Source organism: Mustela lutreola, chromosome 3 (assembly GCF_030435805.1).
Source record: "Mustela lutreola isolate mMusLut2 chromosome 3, mMusLut2.pri, whole genome shotgun sequence".
Lineage (NCBI taxonomy): Eukaryota > Metazoa > Chordata > Mammalia > Carnivora > Mustelidae > Mustela > Mustela lutreola.
In genome coordinates this window covers 152,172,109-152,189,888 of record NC_081292.1, presented here as the reverse complement: position 1 = coordinate 152,189,888, position 17,780 = coordinate 152,172,109, and the positions used below count along the sequence as shown (strand labels likewise).

The 17,780-nt window shown below is 33.2% G+C and overlaps 1 protein-coding gene across 1 annotated transcript in view; it reads right to left on the bottom strand.

The window, feature by feature from the left end:
* Positions 1-17,780, bottom strand: part of KCNH7 (potassium voltage-gated channel subfamily H member 7) — a 505,381-nt gene that overhangs the window by 40,765 nt on the left and 446,836 nt on the right. The window contains exons 8-9 of the mRNA XM_059167165.1: positions 16,958-17,357; positions 6,075-6,274 (exon numbers count right to left, since the gene is read on the bottom strand). Of these exons, the coding sequence (XP_059023148.1) occupies positions 6,075-6,274; positions 16,958-17,357 (600 nt within the window). The remainder of the gene's footprint in view (positions 1-6,074; positions 6,275-16,957; positions 17,358-17,780) is intronic.

Genomic DNA, 17,780 nt, shown 5'->3' with positions numbered 1-17,780 from the left:
TTAACATTGATTTGAGTTTAGATTGCTCCTCTGTTTCTACAACCCCAAAGAAAGTATTTGAAAACATGTCACATCCTCTAGCCTCAGGAATTACCCTCTAGGGTCCTGTTTGGATGGTACCATTATTTTAAAGAGTTAAAAAGTATTTCGAGACCTCATTTCCACTAACCTACTACTGGAAGAGGAACATCATTAATGAATGGAGAAACTGGAGTATGTTCATTGCCTAGTGTGGTGTTTCTGCAATGATGGTTTTTCATGTGTAAGGCCCAAGGCCATGCTGTCATTTCTCTAGGTTCTGGAACCACTAGAGATAAGATCCTAAAGTTAAGAACTCCCTTTGCACAGAACCGGCATGGTGCCAGGTGTAAATAAATCCTTCTTGATAATGGTTGGAGACCAGGATGAAGTGACCAGAATCATTTGTGAAACGTGATTTAGGGCATACCATTCATGGCCCGAAAATACCAGACGCCTGTTTTAAGCTTGATATTCATGTCTAGGGGCTCCGAATGGTATTTATTTTTCTCTGGGTATTTGTGAGACTTCAGAATGAATAGTTTGGAGAAAAATAGGAAGGACATGTGCCTTGTCCTTTCTTAAGCACCTGTTGTTCAGGTTCTGGCTTTAGTAGGCAAGTATGTGTGCTAGTAGGAGATTTCTTGTTTGGCAAAATTTTACTACCTACATAATTTCTGTAGAGCCAGGCCGTTTCTGTTAACGAATCAACATATCTATAAAAACATCTTTTAAAGTACATTGTAGACAACTCTTTTAATTCAAGTTCTAAAGGTAAGTAGGTATTTCTTTACAGAAAACTAAAAGATGTCACCAGTCCTAAGGATCATTATCATTTAAATGCAGGTTTTTTACAGTCTCCATGACCTATTTTTAAATGTGTGAATTTATTTGCTAGGAGAAGCAGCATGTCTTTCAAAGTTCAGTAATATTTTCAGTGCTTTTTACACATTGATTCCTGATTTTGAACCTATGCTTTTTTTGTTAAAATATTATTGATCAAACTAAAAATAATCAATGCAAATATACAGGCTCACCCATGTAAAAATTTTGTTGTACTGTTGATATCTTTCAATGCAAATAATTTTATTTTCTGAAGAATTCTTAGAAGCAGAATCCTTGGCCACTAGAGCAACAAATACGAGGGCGCCATATTTTTAATCATTTTTTAAACTTTATGACTAATGAATCAAATGTTTTTCATTGACAGTATTTATCAACTTGACTATATAAAGGATGATTAGAAAAAGTTAAGGGAGGTGAAGACAAGCCATGTTATTTTGTATATTTTGCTTTACATTTTCATAAGGTTTAATGTCACCATGATTGTTTTTATATGAAGTTGCTGACTGAAAGAGCTCATTATTGCCTTTCACTGTGGTGTATCAAAATAGTCTGTGGGTGAAGGAGATTTGAATGTAAAGGTCTGTCATAGATGAAGTCATTTTGGGAAGTGTAGAGAGTGGGTACAACAAAGTTTTTGTTGTCATAGAATTAAATTATGAATGCAGATACAATCAATGTAAGTAGTTAGCAGTTAAGTAGATAGTAGCTAGTAGTAAGTAGGAGGAGGAGGAGGTAGCTAGTAGCAAGTAGTTAAGGTCAGTAGTTAGAGTTAGCAAAGGGTATTCTGACAGGTAGCAGTGGAGCTGGAAAGGAGCCTTGGAAGGAAAGGAATCAGTTTTTCACTAAGATGCTTCTTAGAAATCATATCAGCTCCAAAGGGTAAGGATTTCTATTAAATAATATGCCATTATTTATTAATTCCATTTCCACTGTGATTGGCTTTGCTGGGGGCATTATAAATGAATGCTTTGTCACTAAGAGTCCACTGTGGTTCTAAGCATTTTTAGCCTAGTTGATTGGCTCTTGATAGAAATCTCTTAAGAATTCTCCCCCTCTTCAACTCTTCTTTTATACTTCCTCCCTTCTTAGAACTTAATGTACTCTCTGCTTAACCAAGGAGACTGGATCATGTAGTGTTAGTACCATTGAGTTTTCTTCTTTATTCCTCAAAGCCAGTGCCTTTACCCTTTCTCTTTTCGTTCCTGTCCGTCTTTAAGGAAAACTTGTCTATCTACCTTGATGAAACATTCATCTCTCTTCCTTATTCCAACTACTTTCTATGTTTGGTTTTCAAAATTTTCTCCGCTGATGCCTCAGGATTTAAAAAAAAAAAAAAAAATCAGTTGCTCCTTTTCTTCCGAAAATAAATTAAACAAAGTTGTTTCTGGATTATTTGCCTCAGTTCTTCTTTGTGCTTCCCCACATATGATCCTTTATTCTTGTTCTGGTTTTTACATGAAATGATTCCCTTCTGTTCTCTGCCATCAACAATTCATCATCAAAGAAAACTAGAAGCCCACTCAGAAACCAAAAGAGTAGGCAGCAAATAGGTTAGAATCTCCATTCTCAAGTGGAAAAACTCCCATAATAATTGTTCTACATATTTAGCATATTCAAATTCTGGTGCTTTACACACATTTGACAATGACAAGTATAATGAAATTGCAGAGAGGTTAAGTGACTTGTCCAAGATTAGTGGCAAATTGAAGTGCTAATGTTTAGGTTTTCTGAATTCCTGTTCCTAATTTGTTTTATATTATTAGGCATTACTGGCAAGACATTGTTAAAGAAAGAAAAAAATTCTTCATTAAATGTTCATAAAGTTTTTTTCTTCCATGTCAATATATTTTTAAACTATGAAGTAGTCTCTGTTATAAATGATTTATTTCTCTCCATCCAAAATGATGTATCTCTATACATCATTACTGGGGCTCTTCTTCATTCAAGCTAGGCTCTTGTATGTCATATGAAGATACTTGCCTCTATACTGACATGGAAGATGATTTTCAGTTCTTGCCCATGTTATAACCAGAGTCAATGTTGGATAATGTCAGAAAGTTTCAGACTGTGTCAGAGGACAGCTTTGATTGGGGGAAATTTCTTGAGATACCCTCAGTCTTAATATGAGAAAGTATCTCCTCTTCCCCTAACTAGTCAAATTGGGTGGAGAAGAAGGGAACAGTTTTCCAGAATTGACCTATAGACATTTTTAAGATAATTTTCACTATTGCTAAGCCTGACATTGGATACAAAAGAACACTTTCCTTTCTCTAACTTCATTTTCCTGACCTCTTTCCTTTTGTACTCTGAACCATTTCTTTCCATTGAAAGGAGCCCATAAATTTCCCATGAATGCTTTTGGTTCTGGAACATTCTAGTAATAGCTATTTCAAAAAAAGCAAAAGATCCAGGGAATAAGAACAATGACTAGACATTTTAGGTAGGTTCACTTCTAGGCGGTGAGATCTATCAAGGAATCAAATATTTGGGGTTATGAAGAATAATTTTAAGTCAATTAATACAGTGTGATTGGAAAACTTGTACCTCATCTTGACATGGTTGAACAGTAAAAAAAATGACCTGAAATGTTTCATGAGAACTTATATTTAAGGTTATACTTAAACAAAACAATATGAAATGCTGATGTAAAATACAACAGTTTGATGTACTTTCATGTATCACAATACATAAATTTAAATCACTTTAAATTATTACTAAATTACTATTTAGTTAAAAATAATAAGACACAGGGATTATAACAATGTGGTTTGGAGGTGAGAAAATCCACTTTGATTTCTTTTTTTTTTTTTAATCTCTCAACAGTCTAAGAGTACAGTTGCTTTTCTCTAGCTTTTCTTCTATACATGGTGCTGAATAAACAAGCATCTTCCATTTGCTGAGTTTTCAGTTATCTTGCACTTTGATTTTTTACTCACTTTGTAGTCACAAGATGAGAAATGTAGACACTGTACAAACAAGAAGGTCGTGCAAAGTCAAGCTCTCAAAACCACATGCAAGACTCAGTGGCACATGGTTTAGAGCTCACACACTCCAGGATCATGTAATACAGGCATGCAGATGGGAGGAAAGAAAAGCACCTACATCATGAAATTAGAGGATGATGAAAGAGAATGACATTTTCTTTATGACAATTATCTAATGCAAACCGTATACCCATAAGCTTTACCAGATTGGGGAAAGGAGCAGTTAAGTGCCTTTTTGTGGGGAGTGGGAAACTGTATATAAATATTACTAGAGGTCAAGTTGTTGTTAAAGTTAAGGATTTCTATTCTGTACTTGGCCTCTTCCAGGTTATCTTCCCCAGTTCCTTGCTTTGTATTTCCTCTGCTACGTCATGCAATAAAGATAGAACTAACATTGGAAATCACTTAGCAAGCTCTAAACCTGACAGATAACAAGGGTGTTCTCCACAATTTACACGAGAATTAAATTGGATATAAATACCTCCTGTTCTTACCGGTGGGTGTTGTGATTCCATGTATTAAGGTGTGAAGCAGACAAGAAAGAGATAAATCTTTCATAAGTACATTATAAATAGGCAAGTGGTATATAAACCATATTCATAGGTAATAGAGTCAAACAATGAAAGGTAAATAGTTGTCAAAAAATAGACTTTATCACAAAAATGGTCACAAAACTAGTTATATGGAGAGGGGATGTACAATAAATGTTGATTACTGTTATTGATATAATCTGGCAGTATGGAACAACAAAATTGGGTGACACGTGTTTTGATTAAAAATTCTTGACACTGCTTCAGCCAACCCACATTAGAGAATCCCCAATAGTTTCTGAATGCTGGTATCTTTGTTCAACAATAATACAGACGGAAATATATAAAGTGATCCATTTGTCAGTGCTTTCTAATGAGATTAAAATGTTATCTTAGTGATATCAATTTATCAAATGAATTTTCACAAGTAATTTCGGGATAATTAGAAATAGCACATGGGATTCAGTTATGCTTTTATATGAAATATGCTAACTGATAAGCTTTTCAAATTAAAATTTTTATAGTGGTGTGTTCTTATTTCTCAGTCAAATAAATCACACAGGGCTTTGATAAACTTATCCTTATATGGCTTTCAAATTGGGCAATATTTGGCATGCCTTCTGTCCTTTTGCTTCTAATTTTTAACCTTACTTTTTTATTAAAATATTGCTGGTCAAATAAAAAAATGTCAGTCTAAACTGGATAGGCTCACTTATGTAAAAATTGTTTTATGCTGTTCATGTCATTAGATGTGAGTGGTTTTATTTTCTGAAGAATTCTTAGAAATAGGGTCCTTGCTAGGTGGAGGAATTGATAGATGGTAGGGCATCATATTTTTAATCTTTTTTAATATGTCTGTGATATGCCATAGAATTTGCGTATGTCACATAATTTATCTTTAGGAATCAGTCTTTATGGTGAAACAGGTCAAAAGAATGAGACAATTCACCTAATAATAAAAAATTCTCTTTAGATCGTGTTCATGTTATTAGTTATGGTGATTTTTAAGAATTGATAGAGGTGGGAAGAATTATGAAAAGTGATTGTTGATGTTGAATTTGCTTAAAAGTTATGAAGAATTCCATACTTCCCCTTTGAAAGGAAAGATGCATTATACCAGGTACTGTAAAAGGGCACATGGTTAATTGTTGTAAAAATAGAAAAATTTGTCCTTAACAGAAACATGAAATTTCCTATGATAAAATGTTTATGGCATGCTTAAGCTCCCTAACCTCTCCTACAAACCCTCAGTGTCCTGTTTTGTTTTTGTTTTTGTTTTTTAAGGAATGTTAACTTTGGATTTCTGTTTGGGGGTATCATAGTGGTTGTTACTGTTTATTTGTCAAATCTTAATGCACATGGGTCCAACTGTTTTTTAGGGTGCTGGCAGCTAGGACATGTGGTAAAAGCCCAGATCCTATGTTAGCAATATTCTCTCTAACTGGAAGTGGGAACTCTACTACACACAGTTATATCAGTTTGCATCATGTTATAATGCCTTTGCCACACAATATAACTAGATATAGCACCATGCAATGCCATGAATTGAGAATGAGAGACTATCTCCAGGGGAGAAAATAAACATCCGAGAGGAAAACAAAAGCAAGGGGTTCAAAGCTGGTGAGACTGGGTTTCCCATTTGGACTGTAGTTATAATGCCTGAGGTACTTCCATTTTGGAAAACAGAAATACATACCATGTTCATGTCAATGCCATTGGTATATGTCCACGCGTGCTGGAAATATTCTTCAAGCCGTTGCCTCAGAGGGTTGGGGATTTGGTGAAAGCGAATGAACTCTTTCACTCGAAGCATCTGCATGTGGTACCTGGCAGTTCCCGAGTATAGTCTTTGGATAATTGCAGATACATTCCCAAAAATGCTTGCATACATTAGTGCTGGATTGGATAAAAAACAAAGTTATGGGGGAAGACTGCACTTTGGCTTCATTTTATCCTCTGAGAATCTCAAGTATATAGATATTTTTTATTATCTCAATCCAGTTGTAAGGATTTACCACTGGCCCACAGGGAAAAAAATAAGTTAAGCCGATACTGTCATAAATTTTATAATTTTGATGACAAATCTGGAGAGGAAAAATCTCCAAACTCACCATGGATTCTAAATTAAAATATGAACTCAGATTGTTTACACTATCAGTCTATGATCTAGAGTACTGACTAGAGATAAAATGCCTTTAGAATAAACATTTTCTTTGTTATATCATAAGGATGTATGTCAAAGGATTACTACAGATATATTTTCTGGAACTGGAGTTAAAAGATTAATTTTTAAATTGTGACATCTCTGACTTTTGGCCTCAAACTTAACCTATTAATATTAAAAAATCTATTATAAATCTTAAGGTTATTTTGAATACTTTGGTTTTGCTAAGGAATGATAAATTGTTCTAAGGAACTCATAATTTCCTTAGAGTATTTATTTGTGTGCAATTTTTAATCTAAAATAATTCATTTTTACAGTATTTCCACATGTGAAATAGGTATCCCTGGCTTAGAATATGAGGATGGAATTTTATTTTTCTAGAAAAAAATGGGAAACACCTTTTTCTTTCATCTGTGAGAAGAGAGAAACTGCTCGAACAATCCTTGCCATACATTTCAATACTTAGGTTGAGTACCCTTTTAAGTGGTTTCTGGGTTAAATCTTTGTGATTTAACAAGTTATTTGAGTAACTTCTCTTTCCTTTTATGTTTATATTCAGTTTCTAGTAATTCTAAAAAAGTGCTGTATTCTCTACAGTAAGTCAAATCATGATACATGGTCTGTATTTTGATCTTTGGGTGCGTGTTAAAACCTTAGAGAGAAGTAGTGTTATGTTTAAGACACTGGAATTGTTCTATTCTGAACAGGTTGTAAAAATGAACAGCTTAAAGTGTCTGATTCAACTGTATCCAACCAACAAATCCAACTCCCCCTCCCCCACACTTTACAAACCATTACTTCTTTAAACCACTTAATCATTTTTGAAGTAGATTTTGGCCTGATTCAGGTTAAGCATTTTAAAACAATTTATCTTCTTGGTCATTTGTTTTCTTTTCCATCTTATCTTTGTCTTTAGCTTAGTATGGTCCTTGTTTGCCATAGATATCCCAAATAAGAGAATGTCACAGAGAAAGGAATTGTCCTTTGTCTTTTATCTGTTTAAAGGGATGAGAGTTGGGGAGACCTCTAGGGAGCCTAAATTGGAATGTGTGAAAGACAGTAATTCTCAGTAAGATAGACAAGCTGTTTAGGTTGGATCTTCCACAGAGAAAAGACTTGAGCCTAATCTAAGTAAATGAATAGTTGATTAAGAAGAGAGTTAGCAATACTTGCCTGAAACTGATTCTTGTGATTAAAGGAGATTCATGTGAAGAATGTATTTTACTCTTCCTAATTGTAGTGTTGGAAATATTTATGCATGCTATTATATCTCCAAAGTATCTACCATTTTTTTAAGGAAATAGTTTAGTTTATACAGATTAAGTTCACTTGATTTAATCAGAGGGCACATAATCAATGCCAGTTATTTTACCTAACCCACATATTTTGTGGAGAATCAGGGAAAACCTTGTTTTGTTTGTAATAAATACTATGGTTTCATTTCCATATTGTGGTTTTATCTCCATACTGCCATAAAAATGAACCAAGACATTAGTTTGGGTCACAAACAGGCATTTCCACTTGCTGACAACATGGCAAAATGTAGATTATAAGCATATAGTTGAATACATGAATAACATGTATTTCTCTTAGGTAGTTCTGTGTGATGGTTTTTAAAATTGTAATGAAGGCATGAATTATTTTTTCTATTTTTTTAGGAGCAACCAGAGCTAAAAGCTGTAAGCGAGAGAGAAACACAGTATAATCATATTCTTTATATATCATTTAGTTAATGCCCATCAATTGGCATAAAATATGAGTCAAAAGTAAGATGGCAGACTATATAAGGACATTTATCTCCTCAACTCAATATTTTATTTAGCTTTCCTCAATAGCGAGTTCTAATTTCATTGAAATGGTTTGTTCTAGGTTTAGCTATCATAGAAATAAATCAGGTATATCCTAAAACTTCCTTCAACACACCACCCAAAATCTGATATGCTAACCAAACTAGTAAATTCAGTTGATCATTAGGCATTAGTTGAAATGTGCTTATAGAACAAATAAATTTCTTTTCTACCCATTACACGAACTTTTAAAAGTTTTAACTTAAAAACTTAGATGTTATAAGCATATCATTTACATATAATAAAATAAATCTGTCTTAATTGTACAGATCGATTAATTTTGACAAATGTATATATGCTGCTGCAAATACAATCAAGATATGGAACATTCTTGATATGGAACATTACTCCAAAAGATTCCTTTGTGTTTGTTGGCTGCCTACACACTCACTATAGAACCTAGACAACCACTGAGCTCCAATGTATGTCATTACAGGTTAGTTTGCATTTCCTAGGATTTCATATAAAGGGAATCACGTGTGTATTCATTTGTATCTGACTTCTTTTGTTTAACATGTCTTTGAAATTAATTCTGTTGTTGTATGTATCAGTAATTTGTTTTTTTTTTTTCACTCTAGTTTGCGTTGCTTGACACTACTGGTTTATCTCTTCTGTTGACAGAAATCTCACTGTTTCTGGGTTTGGGCTATTATGAATAAAATTGCCATGAGCATTTGTGTCAAGTCTTTGTGTGGACACATATTTCCATTTCCCCTTAAACACCTAGAAGTGGAATTGTGTGGTATGTATAATTTTATAAGAAACTGTTAGACTGTTCTCAAACATGTGTCAATTTATAATCCTTCCAGCAATGATGACAATATCAATTGTTCCCAACTTAACAGCTGGTATTGCCAATCTTTCATTCTAACCTTGTAGTGGGCATGTAATACTTCTTTTGAGTTTTAATTTGTATTTCCTGATGACTAATGACGTCTTTTCCTATACTTATTGGTCATTCATACATTTTGAAATGTCTATTTAAATCTTTTGCTCTTTATTTAAATTGAGTTGTCTTTTATTATAGAATTGTATGAAATTCTTGGTATGTTCTACATACAAGTCTTTTTTTTTAGATCTAAGTGTTGAGAATATTTTCTTCTAGTCTAACACTTGCATGCTCTTTTTCCTAGCAGTGTCCTTTGTAAAGTTAAAGTTACTAATTTTGATGAAATATAATTTATCAATTTTTATTGTATGGTTCAGGATTTTTTGTTTGTTTCATTTTTGGTAATCTGTATCATTCAAATAACTTCTCTATCACATCTAAATTGTCATACTTATTATAAACTAATTTGTAATGTTATTTTATTATTATTTTAATATCTTTATAATGAGTAGTGATATCTCTCGTACAAGACATTGGTAATTTATGTTCTGTTTCATTAGTCTAATTGGAAGTTTATAAATTTTACTGGTGTTTTAAAAAGTCAGAATATACTCCCATTAATTTTCTCTAATGTTCCCATGATTTCAATTTTGTTAACTTTTGCTCTTATCTCTATTTATTCTATATTTATGTTCAGTTTGGGTTGTCTTAGAAGCTTAGACTTTGATTTTAGATCTTTCCTTTCTAAATAAAAACACTTAAAGCTACACATTTCTTTCTCAGCATGGTTTTAGCTGTCTCTTTCACATTTTGATACATTTTATTTTCATTTTCATTCAGTTAAATTATTTTCTAATTTTCCATGTGATTTTTTTCTTTGAACCATAGGTTAATTGGAAGTCTGTTACTTACTTTATTTCTTTCCTTTTTTTTTTCTTTAAGATTTTATTTATTTATTTGACAGAGAGAGAGATCACAAATAGGCAGAGAGGCAGGCAGAGAGAGGGGGAAGCAGGCTCCCTGCTGAGCAGAGAGCCCGATGCGGGACTCGATCCCAGGACCCTGAGATCATGACCTGAGCCGAAGGCAGAGGCTTTAACCCACTGAGCCACCCAGGCGCCCTGTTACTTACTTTCTTTCCAAATATCTGTACCACTCTTTTTTCTCTTCTCTCTTCTCTCCCCTCCCCTCCCCTCCCATTCCCTCCTCTCCCCTCTTCCTTTCTTCTTTCTTTTCTTTCTCTCTCTCATTGATTTCTGGTTTCTCTTGTGGTCAGAGATATACTCTGTATGATTCAATACATATAAATTTGTTGAGTTTTTGTTTTGTTTCTGGTTCAGAATATGGGGTGCTTGGGTGGCTCAGTTGGTTAAGTGTCTGCTTTTGGATACCAGGGTCTTGGGATCTAGTCCTGCATTGGGCTCTCTGCTCAGGGGGGAGCCTGCTTCTCCCTCTCCCCCTGCTTGTAATCTCTCTCTGTAAAAAAAAAAAAAAAAAGAAAAGAAAAGAAAAGAAAAAGAAAAAGAATATGACCTGTCTTGAAAATTTGATGTGTAGTCCAGCATATGGTCTATCTTTGGTGATTATCCCACATATACTAAAACAGAATGTGTATTCTGCTGGTATTCTATAATGCCAATATATCAAGTTAATTGGCAGTATCATTCAAGTCTTTTATATCTACTGATTTTCTGTCTGTTGATTCTATGAAACATAGAGGGAGGAGTGTTAATTGCTAACTATAACTGTAGATTTGTCTTTTGAATTTGTCTATTTCTCTTTTAGGTTTGGTTAGTTTTTGCTTAATGTAATACTCTGTGACTGGGTGTTTATACACTTAGGACTGTGGTGGCTACCTTGTCTCTGGTAATAGTCCTTGTCCTTAAGTCTGATTTAAAATCAATACTGCTCTTTACATTTTCTCATAATTAGTGAATATGGGCACATCTCTTTCCATCTTTTTCTTTTACCTGTCTCTTTATATTTTAAGTGTTTTCTTTAGATAAGATAGAGATGAAACTTTTTTCAGAACAGTCTGACAATTTCTGCAGTTTAATGAGAGTTTAGCTCACTTACATTTAATGGAATTATTAATGTGGCTGTGTTTAAATCTACCATTTTGTTATTTGTTTTCTCTAGGTTCCGATTTCTCTTATTTCCTATCGTTTGGTTTTATTAAGTTTATTATTTAATTTCATCTTCCCTATTCATTTGTTAGCTGTGTTGAAGGAGTTACAGTATGCATTTTTAAGTTATCACTCTGGACCTTAAATAATATAATAGCTCTTCATGGATAATGCAGGAATCTTGCAACAATATACTTCCATTCCTTCTTTCCATTTTTATACTATTATTGTCACATTTTTAATTCTACATATGTTATAAAACCTAAAATTCATTCTCCTAATTTTTGCTTTAAAAATTATTTTTGAAGACATTTAAAAATGGGAAAAAATCTTTTAAATCTATCTACATATTAACCTTTCCTGGTGTTCTTCATTTGTTTTTCTGGATCCAAATTTTCATCTTAATAACATTTTTTTTTTTTTTTACCTAAAAAACTTTATAATTTCTTATACCCTGCTTGTGATGAATTATGTCAGGTTTTATTTGTCTGTCACTCTTGAAGGATAGATTAATTGAACCAATATTTCTGTGTTGACAGATTTTGTTTTTATTTGGGCACTTTAAAGATTTTATTACATTGTGTTCTGGCTTGCATTGTTTCTAATAAAAAATATGTTCTCAAACTGATGTTTTTCCTCTGTACATGATGTGTCTTATTTTTTCCCCTCTGGTTACTTTTATTAAGACTTTTTCTCTTTATCATTAGTCTTCAGTAATTTGAGTATGATGTGCTTTTGTGTGTGTGTGTGTTTTGCCTGCTTAGGGGATTCACTAAACTTTCTGAATCTGTGGTTTCTAGATTTTATCAATTTTGGAAAAATTTCAGCCAGTTAAAAAATATTCTTATGGTTCCCTTCCCCATTTTTCTGGAAGTCCACACACACATTTGTTAAAGTGCTTGGTATTGTCTGCTAGTTTCATCATTTCTGTCAATTCTGGTTCTGGGCTTTAGTTTGTTTGTTTTAGTAAGATATAATTGACATACAACATTATATTAGTTTCAGAAGTACAACATGGTGATTTGATATTTGTATAGAGTCAGAAATGATCATCACAAAAAGTCTAGTTAATATCCATCACCACACATAGTAACAAAGTTTTTTTCTTGTGATAAGAACTTTTAACATTTACTCTTTAAGCAACTTTCAAATATACAATACAGTATTATTAACTACATTCACTATACTATACTGTACTTTATATTCCTATTTATTTATTTATTAAGAGGAAATTTGTAACTTTGATTCTCTTCACGCATTTTACCTGCCCCTCACCCCCAGCCTCTGGTAACCACCCATTTGTTCTCTGGATCTATGAGCTTGGCTATTTTTGTTTGTATTTTGTTTTTGTTTATTTGTTTGTTTGTTTGTTTTTTAGATTCTACACATAAGTGAGAGTATAGGGTATTTGTGTTTTTCTGTCTGACTTGTTTCATTTAGCACATAAGGCCCTCAGGGTCTATCTGTGTTGTCACAATGGCAAGATCTCATTCTTTTTTCTTTCTTTTTATGGCTAAATAATACTCCATTGTAAGTATATATTACATCTTCTTTATTGATTCTAAGTTAAATTTTTTTTTCATTATTGTTTAGATTTTCTTATTCTTAACTTTTCAATTTTTAAATGAATTCTGGACACTTTAAATAGAACATTGTTTAATGTTGGTATGAATGTTGGATATTGTTCTTACACAGAGTTAAAATACTTGTAGATCAGTTTGTTTCTTTTGAGGCTTATTTTTTAAGCTTTGTTAGGGATAGACTAGCCCTAGTATTATAGGGCTTTTCACTCTGACAGGGATCTGAGTATTTTTAATACATGTGAGGTCAGGAAATTGTTCAATTTATGGTACTTCTGGTATGTATTAGATAGGGCTCAAGTTTCCCTCATGCATTCGTGACTTAGTATTAATCAGTAGACCCAAGAGGTACCTCTGCTTAACAGTGGAGCTTTTTTCTGCTATAGCTGCCTCTTTTCTCGTTGTCTGTCTTGCAAATTTTAGCACTCTAGTTACCATGACCTCTGATCTTGTTTTCTTAACTGGATGGGATCACTGTTATCTGCTTATATTGCTTTTCCTTTCAGTTTGGTCCAGAGAGTGACTCCTGGCAGAAAGCTGAAGATATCATGGGGTCCATCTTGCTTGTTTTCCTTCTTCAGAAATCAAAATTCCCTACTGTTTTCCAATGACTGAAAACAATTGCCTTCTGTATTCTATTCAGTTTTCTGTTATTTTCAAAAATTTTGTGGGAGTGTGGTAAATTTTCAGTTATTCCATTATTGCTAAAAGCAGAAATCCAGTAATTTTCACATGCTATAAAACAAGAAATTCTCCCAAGATGTTTGTAAGAAGGTTAGAGATGGAATACATTTACCTTCATTTACTGGTTTATGAATTTTTAAAATTATTGTGTATATTATATTTATAATATTTGAACAAAAATATAAACTATAGGGTGCCTGGGTCGCTCAGTTGTTAAACATCTGCCTTCAGCTCAGGTCATGATCCCAGGGTCTTGGGATCGAAGTCCACATCGGGCTCCCTGCTTGGCAGGAAGCCTGCTTCTTCCTCTCCCACTCCTCCTGCTTGTGTTCCCTCTCTCTCTGTATCTCTCTCTGCAAATAAATAAAATCTTCAAAAAATAAACATATAGTATAATACATAGATATAAATATATGAGCATAATTTATATTTACACTTATTTAATGGCTGCTTAAGTTTTTCTTTATTTTTTGTTTTGAATTGCATACATTTTTAAAATGAATTCTCTGGTCACTCTTGTCTGTACACATTCAGCATACAGTTGGTAACTGTCTTTGCAAACAACAGCTTTTAAAATATATCTACAGACATTTGAGTCATTTGCATTTAGTTAGATGATCTCTTTTTATGTTTAATTTTTAGTTTCCTTGAATTATATTGTTGTAAGAGAGATGGTAGATGCTTTGTTTTTTACAACTTGGCTTCAAATTTTTCTTTTTGAATGAAGATTGGTTTTAAAGAAGTTTAGCTATGATGAGAGAGTACACCTTGATAACTAGTGTTAGTAAATACACAATATTTCACATCATATTTTTAAGATATTGTATATTATTTTAAGCTTAAATTTTTATTTTTATTATTTTTTAAGATTTTATTTATTTATTTGAGAGAGAGACAGTGAGAGAGAACATGAGCGAGGAGAAGGTCAGAGAACGAAGCAGACTCCCCATGGAGCTGGGAGCCTGATGCGGGACTCGATCCAGGGTCTCCGGGATCATGACCTGAGCCGAAGGCAGTCGTCCAACCAACTGAGCCACCCAGGCGTCCCTAAATTTTTATTTTTTTAAGGATTTTATTTATTTGAGAGAGAGTGAGAGATTGAGGGAAAGAGAGCATTAACAGGGGGAGGGCCAGAGGGAGAGGCAGACTCCCTGCTGAGCAGAGAGCCTGATGTGGGGCTGGATCTCAGGACCCCAATATCATGATCTAAGCTGAAGGCAGACGCTTAACTAACTGAGTAACCCAGTTAGGCTTAAATCAGGGCACTCATGATCTAAGGAGTATGTGTTTAGTATAGAAATATAACTAAACAAAGACAACCAAATCATTTTCTAACACAGTTGGATCTGAATGGAAATACCACGTGTAGGTGCACCCATATACATGAAATGGCTAAGCACATTTTGGGGCATTCTTCTTATTAAGTTTTAAGTCTTAATTTGACTTTTTTTATTTGTAGCATAACAGGTGATGACAGAACTCCCCAGGAATACCTAGAAATTTTTTTCCTGTGTGACACTGAGCTCTACATAATTAATTCCCTTTTGATTAAGGTTTATAGAACCAAGTCCATTACTCAATAAAGTATATTATGTGGAATGAGGTTCTATCTTACTCTACTCAATTAATTAGACCAATTGCTCTTTTTCTAAAAGATGAAAAATATCTGCAGAAAACAAGTATCCTTCTTTTAGAATTTATAGAAATAGCCTTGTATTATATTTAAGAGGGAAGGAAAGAAGGAATAAAGGAAAGAAGAAAGAAGGAAGGAAGGAAAAAAGACTGCCAATTATCCTGATTTAGGTATTAGAGATTGGATATAAACCAAATAAAGAACTGAGTTTCCCTAATTTAACATAATTCACTTCATAAACAGTACTATGTATTTAACATAATCCTCACAAAGTGGTGGGAGTTTCTAAGTGGTTAGCAGGTTAGAAAATTCTTTCTTGCAATTTCTAAGTTTCAAAATGTAGGTTCTGTTTTATTTATTTAAAAAATATTTATTTCTACATAGATGTTTGAATAATTAGGAACAAACTTTTAAAAATTTTGTTGGTTTTCTACCTATTTCACTAAAATTGATAAATCACTATATGATATTTACTAGCAGTTATAATCACAGAGTGGTTCGGACTGGGTTTGTCCTGAGAGATTCAATCTCTCTGGAATTAATTTTTCTGTGTTTCCTAGTAGGTCCCTTTTCCATCTCCTTCTGGGTGCAAGGCTACTTCTGTGTTTGTAGCCCAGACTTAGCCTGAATCTGTAGACTATCTCAAGATTTATTAGAATATAATGCTATTTACCTATACAAATCTTATTAAAATAACAATACTGAGACATATATATGAAAAGCAAATTTTAAATACAATGAACAATAAACTGGATGAATTGATACAAGTTTCATAAATAAGGCATACCTAAATACATTTCATTTGCATATATGTTAACATTTAAAATCAACTCTGGATCTATTTTCAGATTTGTACACCATCTAGGAATGATGCCCTTTTTTAAGCTTTAAAAATCCATTATGGTTTAGTCAACTGCAGCTTGGTATCACAGCAGTTATCTTTAGTGACTCCACACTATGATTTTTAAAAATACTAAAATATCTTTAGTTGAACATATAATTTTTATTTCTTATTGTAAAAATATATCTCTTAATGATGCTTATGTCATCACCCCATTACAAGGTAAAGAGCAATCACTTAAACTTTGGAATAATATCATAGGGAAAGGAATTTTTAGCAAATAAGTGGTGAAAAATACATATATATATATATATATATATATATCTGTCTATACAGATATATTTAAGAAATATATATTATATATGTTATATAGAAATATATGTTACATAGAAATATACGTTATATAGAAATGTTATATATGTTATATCTGTATATATATTTTTCTATCTAGTAATATGTTATATATGTATATATATATATATATCTCTATCTAGTAACATGTGTGTATATATATTTCTATCTATCTAGTAATATAAGCTATTCTTTCCTACTCTAATCTGGTCTCAGCTTAAAATAGAAAATAACCACTACCAGTCATTTTACAGCAGCAAAAGTGAACTATAAGTATGAATTCTGGAATCCCAAGATCTACATTACTCCAGTTTATGTTTGTGGTTTTCTGAGGTTCTGAAAGTCCTTTTGGCATCTCCCCTTCACAGACAGAATCAGATTTGATAGAATATAATACCCATATATGTAATTCCATTATCTCTACAGTTTTCGATAGTTTTTTCTTCACCTTACTCTGAATTGTCTACAGATATCAATTCTGTGATATTTTATCCTAATAGATAATAAAAGAGAAATCTACTTACAGCCAATCAACATGACACAGATTGAAAAGATTTTCTCCGAATTGGTATTAGGAGACACATTCCCGAATCCTACACTGGTTAAACTGCTGAAGGTAAAGTAAAGTGCTGTGACGTATTTGTCTTTAATGGACGGTCCAGAACTTGAGTCACTGTCATTGTAACGTTTCCCAATTTGTTGTCCTAAGGAATCCAACCATCCGATTTTGTCTGTCAGGTAGGGCCTTTCTACATTCCCAATTGCATACCAAATGCAAGCCAGCCAGTGAGCTATCAGGGCAAATATGCACATTAAGAGCATTAGAACAGCAGCGCCATATTCTGAATATCGATCAAGTTTCCGGGCCACTCGCACAAGTCGAAGGAGTCGAGCTGTCTTCAAAAGACCAATTAATGTTGTTGTCTGTGGAAATAAATGTGTATGGTCAGAAATGGTTGGCAAACAATTCAGTGTATGTTTCTGTGAAGCCAAGTAAGTAAAACAGGTTAAAACAATATGGCAGCATTGAGGATGAATGCATATTTGAATCAAATATTAAGGTGGTTTTTAAAAAATTTTACATCTGCTTTGGGAAATACTTTTAAAGTCTGTGGCACATTAATTCATTATAGTGACATGCAAGGCCCATGGGACAGAGACTCCACCTGTCCAGTTTTATCTTCTAACCAAGTCCCTTGGTTACTCAGATAACGAATACTCAGGAAATTATCCCTTCACCAATAAACATCACTGTGTGTTGCTGGTGTGGCTAATAACGGTCACACACTGGGATTATAGTGTTGAGCAGGCAGACGTGATCATTTTCATAACAGAAAGAGACATTTA